This window comes from Penicillium rubens, assembly GCF_028828025.1.
Source record: "Penicillium rubens strain IBT 27055 chromosome Unknown utg000003l_segment0_segment0, whole genome shotgun sequence".
In the NCBI taxonomy this organism is placed as follows: domain Eukaryota; kingdom Fungi; phylum Ascomycota; class Eurotiomycetes; order Eurotiales; family Aspergillaceae; genus Penicillium; species Penicillium rubens.
Window position 1 is genome coordinate 4,833,571 of NW_026890601.1, and position 11,011 is coordinate 4,844,581.

Here is an 11,011-nt window from a genome sequence, read left to right on the forward strand (position 1 = left end):
TTTTGGGAATGTTTTCGTCCTTCCTGTCAGATCATTGACGCTGTACCACTTGTCATCATGGCTTCTACTACCAAGCGCGCCGACTTCGAGGCTATTTTCCCTAAGTTGGCTCAGGATATCATTGACCACGCAAAGCGCTACAACCTTCCTGACAATGCGCTTGAGTGGTTCGAGAAGGTAAGCAACCCCTCTTGACTGACTGTTCTTGAAAGGCCATCACTAACACCATTATCTGGCTCTGTAGTCCCTCAATGTCAATGTTCCCGGCGGTAAGCTCAACCGTGGCCTCTCGGTCCCTGATACCGGCCTTGCTCTCCTGAAGCAGCCCCTGACCGACGAGCAATTCGAGCACCTCAGCATCCTGGGTTGGATGACTGAGTTGCTCCAAGCCTTCTTCCTGGTCAGCGACGACATGATGGACTCCTCTATCACTCGCCGTGGCCAGCCCTGCTGGTACCGCCACGAGGGTGTCGGCCTGATCGCTATCAACGACGCCTTCATGCTGGAGGCGGGTATCTACCTCATCCTCAAGCAGCGCTTCCGCTCGCACCCCGCCTACATTGACATGGTCGAGCTCTTCCACGAGACCACCTGGCAGACCGAGTTGGGTCAACTTTGTGACCTCATCACCGCCCCCGAGGACAACGTCAACCTCGACAACTTCTCCATGGAGAAGTACATGTTCATCGTCACCTACAAGACAGCATACTACAGCTTCTACCTGCCTGTCGCTCTGGCCCTTATGTACCTGCAGCTGGCCACCGAGGAAAACCTCAAGCAGGCCCATGACATCCTCATTCCTCTTGGCCAGTACTTCCAGATCCAGGATGACTACCTCGACAACTTCGGCGACCCCGCCTTCATTGGCAAGATCGGTACCGATATTCAGGACAACAAGTGCTCTTGGCTCGTTAACCAGGCCATCCAGCGCTGCACTCCCGAGCAGCGCCAGCTCCTGGATGCTTCCTACGGCCGCAAGGACGCCGCTGAGGAGGCCAAGGTGAAGGCTCTTTTCAACGAGCTTCAGCTGGAGAAGGTGTACAAGGAGTACGAGGAGAAGGTTGTTGGCGAGCTGCGCGAGAAGATTGCGGCCGTCGATGAGTCCAAGGGCCTGAAGAAGGAAGTCTTCGAGGCTTTCCTTGGCAAGATTTACAAGCGCACCAAATAGATGATCATACTCAGTTATTTGTTTAGAAGGATACCCGTCATTCGACTGGATCGATTAAGGTTATACAACGGTCTATGCGCAAACCCGAACATGTCCGGCAACATTCTTTTCTTTTCTAATCATTTCCTTTCTCGTATTTACTATTTACTATTTTCTTTTCGGGTATAGTTTATCAAATATAATAATATGTGAAATTATAATCAAATAGTCCTCTATTACAACACGTTCCGTTCGTGGCCAACTAAGGCGAACAACACCAGGAACCAATCAATCTATCTACAGGTGAGGAGCATTCAATGCCATCACACAAAGGAGACCCGAGATCAATCCAGCACAAGGCAAAGTCAGGACCCAACCACCGAAAATGAACCCAAGCTGTTTCCAGTTGACGGCGCCAAGATCGTAGTTCATAAGAGCCACTCCCATCGACGCTCCAGTCAAGCACTGAGTAGTTGAGACTGGCAAACCGAGTCTGGAAGCTAACATCACGGTAATCGCGGCACCGAGCTCTACGCTGAAGCCTCTCGTGGGCGACATCTGGGTGATCTTGTTTCCAAGGGCACGAACAATGTGGTATCCGTAGAACCAGAAACCAATACCGAGCAGCAGACCGGCAACAACCAGGAACCAGACGGGAGTGGGAGCCTTGGTGTTGACAAAGCCAGAGTTGAAGGTACTGTAGACAGCAGCCCAAGGACCAACAGCGTTGGCGACATCGTTAGAACCGTGGGCAATGGACATCATAATGGCGGAGACAACTTGGCAGTAGGTCCAGAGATGTTCGACGCGGTCGTCGTAGCGGTTGGCACGTGCGTGGATGGCGCGCAGCTCAGCGGAGTCGTGCGTAACCACGTCACGAGTAACACCCTGAAGGAGAATGTACTTAATATAACCCCAAGCCTTGAGGGGGTTGGTCCAGGAGAGGTGGCGGACGGGGTCGATGAAACGCTCAGTGGGTTCGGGACGCTTCTTGCGGGGCTCGGCCTGGGGAGTGATCTTCTCCTCGTCATCACCGACGTGTGTCGAGGGGCTGGACATGGCGGTAATCTCGGGGGTGGGGACGACAGAGTCTGCGTTTGAAGTGACCTTCTCCTTCTCTTCGTTCTTGTGACCGGCGAGGACTTCACCGTAGGCATCTTCGTAGTAGTTGGCAACGACCTGGTCGCCCTTTCCGGGGAAGTAGAGGGGAGGGTTTTCCGACAGCAGCAAGGGGCCGAGAGGAAGGTGCCAGAATCTGATGCGGGCATCGTTCTTGATGAGACGGCGTTTGAAGTAAGGAATGAAGAAAACATAGCCAATGATGAGACAGCCGACGAAGACGCCAATGATAATACCGGCCGCCTTGCCGGCACCAAACTCTTCCAGAGAGGGCACTGTAGGGGCTTCGATAACGATGAAGAGGGCGAGGATGGCTCCGGTAAAGGCGAGGTAGAACGGAATCATGGTCATGCCACACTTGAAGGAATCGGCACGCTCAAGGACACTGTACTTGAGAGTACCGAAGATGATGGCCGAGAAGGCAGCTGCGATGAGAGGGGCAATACCCCAAGATGCAGCAACCTGGGAGACACTGCCATCGGTCCATTCCCAGGTGATGGGAGCCTGGGAGGCAAAACCAACACCAATGAGGGCACCGACGATAGTCTGTGTAGTCGAGACAGGCCATCCCATGGTGGTGGCGAGCATCAACCACGAAGCGCTACCAATTTCGGCACAGCCCATGGCCAGCATAAGCGCACCCGGCTTTCCATCGAAGCGGTCAATTCCGATAATACCGTTCTTGATTGTATCGCTGACTCGCTTACCCAGGGCTACTGCACCGATGAACTCGGTGAAGATAGCCAGGACACCGGCCGTGGCCATGTTGAGGGTCTGGGCCGCGACCGAGGTGGCGTAGGAGTTGGCGACATCGTTGGCACCGTTTCCGAAGGCACTGAAGACGAATGCGATGGTGGTGATGGCCAAGATCCAGTTATACTTCGCTGTTGCTGCGGGTGCCATGGCGAAGAATGGGATGGCTGTGTTGACCACACAACAAGGTAAATGTGAAGGATGAGAAAGAAAGGAATGGATAGTCGTAAGTCAAGCAATGCAGATTTTATTGTGTCCTTATACGAACTGCAAACTTGCCACGGCCCTTGCCAAGTGCGGCTTGTGATACAACCTTTTCCTGAACCTAGCCCGATCCATACTGAGTTCGCCCTGCTCATTTCATCTGCAGCCCATAATACAGATATCATCGACAGCGTGCACCGGATATGCAACTGTCATTGGCTCGTCGAAAGACGAACGTTGCTCATGACCAAAGACGGGCGCGAGGTGACGCCAAGACCTGCGAGCGGACGCCAAGATCGGGCCAACCACGTTTCCCGAGGATGATATGTTCTCGATGGATTATACGGTCCAATCATAATCCGTAGATTTGCACGTTCTCGGGACCTGAGCTACCATTGCACGCTTAATAGAGCTTGACGTGGGTTCAACCTTGGCGCCGAGAGACTTGGAAGTCAATGGACTCTCGGCGGACGACGCACAGCCTAGTCTTGGCAGCATGTCACTCTGGCGAATCTGTGGGCAGTTGTGTGATCGTATGGTTTCCAGGTAGAATTTTTCACTAGAGGAAATTGGCCATGCGAATCGGAATCTAGAATCGTCCAACAGGAAACCAAGGTGTCAACATGCGAGAATCCCACGTGGGAGACGTTTGGTTGTTTACATACTGACTCGCACACGGACTACGCCGAAGGCTCTTTTACATTCGCGATCTTCGGCTAATTAAAACTCACTTGCATCTTGGCCCAATGGTCCACTGCCTACTTTGGGGAGAGGCGCCCGTACGACATGCATACGCCCGGGTCTCGCTTCTAGAAACAGTTGTAACAAGCTTGGCGGTTTGAGACTCGGAGATCAGGGGGAATCGCACGTCTTCACCTCTTTCGGAAAGAAGATCAGTCCCTGATGGAGAAGATATGCGCTCAGGCTCAAGGTGTACAACATAGATCGTTTCATCAATAGTATGATTTGACATTTCAAAAATTGCCGACACCTATAATGCAATGCAAATGAAAGCAGGACAGATGTCATGTCGCTAGAAAACAAGCAATTGAATACACTTTTGCATGATCAACACTGCTACACGGCAGCGGGGCCCTCAATGCTGCCTACAAGGGTCTTCGCGAACCCTTCGAATCGAGGATAGGACCAGGTATCCCGGTATCGTTCAACGAGCGGTCGATCATCAGGCTCGGCGGAAGTATCTTGCGGTTGAGTCTCGGGGCTCTCCTCGTCCTCATCATCCTCATCATTATCCCCTGCCTCCATCTTTCCTTCTATCAATTCTCCGAATTTCACATCGATAGGCACGCTCCCCATAAATGGAAGACTTAATTCCTGGGCCATCACCTGTCCACCTCCACTGGAGAACAGATTACTAACGTCCCCGCAGCAAGGGCAAGCATACCCAGACATATTCTCGATAACCCCAAGCACAGGAATATTAGTCTTAACGCAGAAGTTCGCCTCTTTACGCACGTCCGAGGTCGCCACAGCCTGCGGCGTCGTAACAAGGACAGCGCCAGCAAGTCGAGGCAAGCCTGTTTGCGCAGCCGCCGCTGCGTCTGTAGTGGAGAGCGTGAGCAGCTGCTCAGCCAGCGCAATGTGCTCGTCACTCGTTCCGGGAGGGGTATCGATGAGCAGGTAATCAGTCGGGCCCCAAAACACATCCGAGAGGAATTGTCGGATCATGGCCGTTTTCTTTGGTCCGCGCCAGATGACTGCATCGCCGCGATCGCGGAGAAGGAAGCCCAGGGACATACAGCGGAGTGAGCCGCGTTGGGGTTGTGTTGAAGGCGCTGAGGCGTCGGCTCCAGCTGCGGATTCAGCCGCGTGAACAGGTACTGGCATCCATCCGCCTGGCGCTTGTGTGATCTTTGCATCTTCAAGTCCGACTAGTCGTGGCATTGAAGGTCCTGTCAGGTCGATGTCGAGGATTCCGACCGATTTGCCTTGGAGCGAGAGTGCGAGGGCCAGTTGCAGTGTGACGGAGGATTTGCCTACACCTCCTTTGCCGGAAAGGACCTAATATTCAAGAATCTCTTGTTAGTCGTATCCAAGAAATCGCGCTTGTGAGTTCAAGCTCGTGGCTTCTAGCAGTGCCCCGTTATCGATAAGCTATGAGGGGCACAGATTTCTTTTTTTCATGCCACAGACTCCGCAAGGGTCTGAAGGCGCACATACCAAAACAACATTCTTTACCCCAGTAAGAGGCATATCCGTATCATGTATGGTCTAGTTTGGAGAAAGGAAAAGTTGCAACTGAAAGCGCTATGAATGACTTCAAGAGTGGGGAGGCCGACCTCGGGATCCATATGCGGGCGGCTTATCAATCGCCTTCTGACTAACCTTCTACAACAACGCCGGTATGGCAACCTTGGAATACGATAGGTCTGATTGGCCACTGGTTTTGAATTTGGAGCTTGTTAGGCGAATGCCATTGCTCTACGTAGCAAATAAATGAAGGTTCTCCTTCGGTATCAGATATGTCATGTAACGTTCACCAATACCAACCCATTGTCCTGCTGGTATTCGCTTCTGGAACCACTCTAAAGAGGAAAATGTCAAGAGACTATTAGTAGCGCACTTCACTGCCACTTCTGCACGATGACACCTCCACGTTTGAAATCGGGCATGTCTCCAAGAACAACATCCCAGTCCTTGAGCTCTGTGCTGGGGAAAGTCGTCATCAAGACCCATGCGCGGTTTGCACCATCCGGAGTAGCAGCAGCAACGAAGGCATAGACATCGCCAATGGTGGCAGTTGTGTTAAACCGAGACGTTAACCGCGTACCATCTCCTAGGCGGATCTGTAGGGTAACCATAGGTTGGGATTCGTCCACGTTGGGCTTCGCTGGCTCCTGGGCAGGTGTTCCAGACGTGGAGGACGAAGGTGTCGGGGGCGCCGGGCTCCGTACGCCGGGCGTCGGGCTACCGAGGCGCTGTCCAGAACCAGAGAAAGGCTTGTACTTCGGCTTGGGCTTGGTGTACTTCTCCTCATGTTGCTTGAGTTCCACATCGACCTCCTGCCCAGGTTGAACATTCATGATGGAAAGAGGAGCGCGGCCTTGGCGGATACCGTCCAGAATCTCTGCGTTGCGGGGATCGTCTGATCGAAACAGTTCGCCGTCATCAACGGAGAACCCATCGGCCCAGAAATGAAGAGTCCGTTGAACACGCCGGGCACGCTGTTGAGAAGGCGCCGAGGGGCTTTCAATCACCTGGCTTGGCGCATCATCACCACCAAGTGTGCGGGCAGTGCCGGTGAAATGTGATGCCCGTGGCTGAGGGGCGTCGGAAGGAGGAGGCTGCGCCCTATTGACGTTTGAAGGTTAATCGGGTTCAGTATCTCAAGCAATCCGCAAAGAACGTACTTGTGGGCCTTTTCGAGGATCTTCTTTTTCAAATCATCCGGGTTCTGCACAGCTAGTCCAGACTTTTCACCACCTGCAAAGAAATCATGGTCGTCGGTGTCATCGCCATCGGACGAATCACCACCGCCACCACCTCCTCCCGAAGCAAAGTCTCCCAGTGTCGCAAACTTCTTCTTGGGCGCAGCGCGTCGGGCGGATGATGAGGACTCAGCGGCAGATGAAGCGGGTACGGCACTTCCCCCGAGAGTTCTACCCCCCACGGGAGCTCCAGAGCCACCCTCTGTGCCTAGTTGTCGCTCCCCGCCAGCACTGGTATCTTGCAGGGCTTCGTCCTGCTCTGCAAAGAATTCTGTAACGGCAGTTTCGATGTCCCATCCATTGGCAGCGAGATATTCCTGAGCCTAGACATCACGCAGTCAAAGTCAGCGGCCGTATTAGCGTGTAGATCCAGCAAGAATCTTACATCTGAAGCTTGAGTTCCAGTCATAGCACAGAATTGAGACACAGCCTCATCGTGCTCGGCGGGGTTACCCTCCATGGTTGATGTTGGTTGGTGGGTTGTTTCGGAGATCCAAGTTGGAAGAGGAGGGCGAGCGAGGAATTAAAGAGAGGCTCGATAGCAAAAACAGATGTTTGTCTGAGATACAGGGAAGGAGAACAATGTAAATGTCAATCTTGGAATAGAGCAGCTGTGTTGGAGACTTGGATATCTACGGTCATGTGATGCAATAGCCTAATCCCGAGTAGGCTAGGCTAGTCCCACCACATTTCCTAAACCCACACAAACCCACATTTCTCACCTTTTACTCTAACCTATTCCAGTCACGTTCATAACCTGCCCAGATCTCTATCCAAGCTCTTTGCCACTACATAGTGTCCACTCTATAGCATGGCAAACCCACATCCCGATTTCAGTCCTGCGTGTCCTATCCCGTACGTTGTCCAAGCCCCAGAACGGGTCGCACAACTCGAGGCCTATCTGAAAACAGAATTTGGTCAACTGCAACGTATAAACATTGAACCCCTTATCCAACTTTACAAGGATGGAAAACTTGAACCACGTCAGCAAGGCGAAGCCCCACTATACCTGGTGGATGGACAAATAGTCGATAAGGACCCCTGGGAGGATCCTTCTATTCCAAAGACAGCAACAAAGTGGTGTGAAGTAAGTCACCTATTCTATCGGTCACATATCGGATATTACCTAGGTATACTAGCTCATACTAATAATATCTTCAGGGCTTGTTTTATCAGCAGATGACACAGACACACGCGTTCTAGGCAAATACTATATAGCCCTAGTAGTATTATCGTTTGTTTAAGGCTAAGTATGACTGACTATTAGCTTCAACAAATGGCCCAGTCTGTGGAAGAATCCTTTCCTTATTCGTCACGGTCAGAACTATATCAATAAGGGCTTAGGGTTAGCTAAGAAAAACCAGCTACATGCCCATGTCAGGATACCGGAAGAGTTTGGAGGAGAAGGAGGACGGACTCGCCAGTTCCTCGATGTGCAATGATACAGGAAGTACCACTCTTGCTCTAATTTACTCTAATCTTATCGCTCTCGAGTTCGATATTTCCCTACACTCTAAATCCTTAGGAAGCGTAGCGTTAATCGCTATCGGCTACGTTATCCTACCTATAATTGCCGTGGATACAAATTCTCACTTCTACCCTTATGCCACTTACCCCTTGGTCTTAGGGAACTGCTATTATAAAACTAGATACTCCTAGAGAACTCTGCCTCTTAAGGGCCGCTATACGCAACTATTTGCATTTTATAACAAAGCGAGAGTCCCTATTTTTGGTAAAAGAATTGTGTGGTCCCCTATCTATTCTTAACGCAGAAAAACGCGGGAATGCATTGCCCTACCTGAGTTCTTTTCCCTCTTTCCATGTCAGAACGTTTCTCACAAAGAGATTTCTGGGATTCGAAGCGAAGAAACAGACGCATCGGGCTGCTGGAGCAAGAATAATTTTCCTTCATTTCATGTTACGAAAGCCATCTTTTTACGGCTAGTTCGAACTTCGAAGATTTCTTTGATGCGGCCCAACTGAGCACGTTCCATTGAAGGCAAACCCGGAAATGCCAGTAACCACTGCTTTGATGCGAACATGTGCTCCTATTTCTCTTTGTATAGCCCCTCGGCCCCTGACGCGAAAGATTCTCGAAGTCTGTCTTTGTTCCTACGTGCTCGCCATGTTGCATTGGAGCTATAAGAAAAACGCACCGTTCTCTCAATCTTCGCTATTTCTAAAGCGTTGAATCATTTTCTCATATTATTGCTACGCATCGCCCACAATCTGGCTGCATCAAGCTCTCCTTATTCAATATGGAAGGTACAACTACGGCATTGACTAGAAAGAGAAAGGGCCATGTAGTTGAGAAAACGCCCACCAGAGTCATGCCCGCAAGGAAGGCAAAATCACAATCAAAATCACCGATGGAATTCAATCCACAGAGGGGAAGGAAACGCCAAAAGGCACCGGAGACAAAGGCAAAGAAACGCCAAGCCGCGCAAGGACAGCCCAGCGAAGTACAAGCCGAATATGTGCCATCCGCGAACGATCTGATCAGTGACATCCCAAGAGACAAAAATTTTACAATTGATATGCTGCTTCCGGATCTTGCTACGTCGTACGTCGGTCGATTCAAATCGCCAGCGGCACCAGCACGGGCGAAAAGGAAGCCATGGCCACGACAATCCAGTCCCCTGATAGATCCTGAGAAATTGCCTCCAGGCTGGAGCATGACTGAACCGGATCTTGACCGAGAGTAAGTCGGCGGTGTCATCTGTATCTATCTACCACTCATTTGACCCCACACTAATGGATATGACAGTGATGTCGATGCACAAATTGAAAGATGCCACGTGAGAATCAAGGAGAATATCATGCCTCATATATTTGAGCATCGGCTAAAGGGACTGGAAATCTCTCAGGCCAAGCGAAAGTAAGAGAAATTACAGCCCTTAACAGATGAGTTGCTGATCGAATGACCCACAGTGCAATGGTTGCATCGGAACCTGGGAACCATAGTTTGGCTGTCCTCAAGCGCTTGAAAGTCTTGAGAACCATTGAAGTTGAGCTACAAAGCTCGGACAACTTCAATCAGCTCCCTAATGTGCGGGCGTTGCTGCAGGCCTACCGCGAAGGACGACTTCATTGGAACCTAGGATTGGTCACTTATTGGTTTGAAGGTGTGCAATTGTGTGAGCCAAGACCGTTCCGTTGGGATGAATTCGAGGTCCTCAATGCGCATCATTCCGGTAAAACCGGATTTTGGATGGAAGGAGTGAGTTGCCCTTGAAGTCCGTTTCTTCCTTCTTCTTTTAGACAGTCATAATAATACAAAATGTTCGCAAATAGCTGGTTGGGCCGGGACCTGGACACTCGCTAGTGGCGCTTATATACGAGGGACTACTCCCGCCCGATGGAGAGTTTGTTCGCAGTGTATGCCCCCGAAAGACCCCCTATTTGACCAATTCTGATTTGTGCTTAGTACCTGATTGCCATTCGCGTCCCCGGTACAAGATGGTACGCAGACCTCGAATTCGTGTTTGACACGGGGGCATCCATGATGACACTATATGAGGGTGATATTCAAAATATTATGGGAACATCGACGGTTGAACCCCCGGTCATGGGGCTAACCACAGCAAGTTTAGTCGATGGCAGCACTATGATTAATCCTGTGATTGAAGTTGAAGTTACCGTACTGGATTATCAAAGAAGGATGATGACAGAATGGGTCAGAGTCCAATGTAATGTGTTACGAGGTTGGCGTGACACAGGTCATAGATTGGACGGCCCATGGCTACGGCAAGTGCTATACACAGCGTCAGCCCCGCGCAACAATGACAGGCTGTATATTGCATCTGACTACCCTGACATTATCGGCGTTATACCTGATACAGGAACTTCTGGAAGTTCTCAAATCGGTCCAGCTCACAATATCGCCCAAATTCCCCTAGACCCAGGCGGCCGAGCCTCCGTGCTGCCTCGTGGAGCTCCTGGAGATGATGAAGAACCTGCACCTGCGTTACATCAAAAGATGCCCGAGATAGTACCATAGGACAAAAGGCCATGTCGTTATCTGATATTCTTGAATTACTCTTTTGTTTTATTTTCAAGCAGCTACGAGAAGGAGAATGGCGTCTTATTTGTTTCTATAAGCACCGGGATAGTCCTCTTTTGACATCATAACCTCCCCAGATAGCCGACATCAAGTCCGAGTTTATGTGCGGTTCGATAAAACAGGCCATTGGGTGTGTAATAATGTCAAAGACATGCGGTTTTATTTGAAAAGATGATCGACCCAGTAAAAGTGTGTTGGGCGCTTGGGCTTGGCACAATTAGCCAAGCATTTCAGAACGCCCGCGGACCTAACAAACCAATAATGCATCGCGGAATA

The 11,011-nt window shown here is 50.8% G+C and overlaps 6 protein-coding genes across 6 annotated transcripts; 3 read left to right on the plus strand and 3 right to left on the minus strand.

Moving 5' to 3' along the window:
- Positions 1-57: 57 nt before the first annotated feature.
- On the plus strand, positions 58-1,168 carry erg20 (bifunctional (2E,6E)-farnesyl diphosphate synthase/dimethylallyltranstransferase; the record flags this gene model as incomplete). Its single annotated transcript, XM_002568488.1, has 2 exons — positions 58-177; positions 245-1,168. 2 exons carry the CDS (start codon positions 58-60, stop codon positions 1,166-1,168), a joined length of 1,044 nt encoding a protein of 347 aa, XP_002568534.1.
- A 276-nt stretch (positions 1,169-1,444) lies between these two features.
- Positions 1,445-3,169, minus strand: N7525_008064 (inorganic phosphate transporter; the record flags this gene model as incomplete). Its single annotated transcript, XM_002568489.2, has 1 exon — positions 1,445-3,169. The coding sequence occupies one exon, from the start codon at positions 3,167-3,169 to the stop codon at positions 1,445-1,447; it is 1,725 nt and encodes a 574-aa protein (XP_002568535.2).
- Positions 3,170-4,300: 1,131 nt separating this feature from the next.
- N7525_008065 (Mrp/NBP35 family ATP-binding protein) lies at positions 4,301-5,437 on the minus strand (the record flags this gene model as incomplete). Its single annotated transcript, XM_002568490.2, has 2 exons — positions 4,301-5,245; positions 5,405-5,437. The coding sequence occupies 2 exons, from the start codon at positions 5,435-5,437 to the stop codon at positions 4,301-4,303; spliced, it is 978 nt and encodes a 325-aa protein (XP_002568536.2).
- A 371-nt stretch (positions 5,438-5,808) lies between these two features.
- Positions 5,809-7,132, minus strand: N7525_008066 (protein phosphatase regulator SHP1; the record flags this gene model as incomplete). The annotated part of the gene is made up of 3 exons (XM_002568491.1): positions 5,809-6,535; positions 6,595-6,995; positions 7,058-7,132. The coding sequence occupies 3 exons, from the start codon at positions 7,130-7,132 to the stop codon at positions 5,809-5,811; spliced, it is 1,203 nt and encodes a 400-aa protein (XP_002568537.1).
- Positions 7,133-7,483: 351 nt separating this feature from the next.
- N7525_008067 (uncharacterized protein) lies at positions 7,484-7,875 on the plus strand (the record flags this gene model as incomplete). Its single annotated transcript, XM_002568492.1, has 2 exons — positions 7,484-7,759; positions 7,834-7,875. The coding sequence occupies 2 exons, from the start codon at positions 7,484-7,486 to the stop codon at positions 7,873-7,875; spliced, it is 318 nt and encodes a 105-aa protein (XP_002568538.1).
- A 1,127-nt stretch (positions 7,876-9,002) lies between these two features.
- N7525_008068 (uncharacterized protein) lies at positions 9,003-10,672 on the plus strand (the record flags this gene model as incomplete). Its single annotated transcript, XM_061214288.1, has 4 exons — positions 9,003-9,373; positions 9,440-9,550; positions 9,604-9,892; positions 10,100-10,672. The coding sequence occupies 4 exons, from the start codon at positions 9,003-9,005 to the stop codon at positions 10,670-10,672; spliced, it is 1,344 nt and encodes a 447-aa protein (XP_061068719.1).
- Between the last annotated feature and the right edge of the window lie 339 nt (positions 10,673-11,011).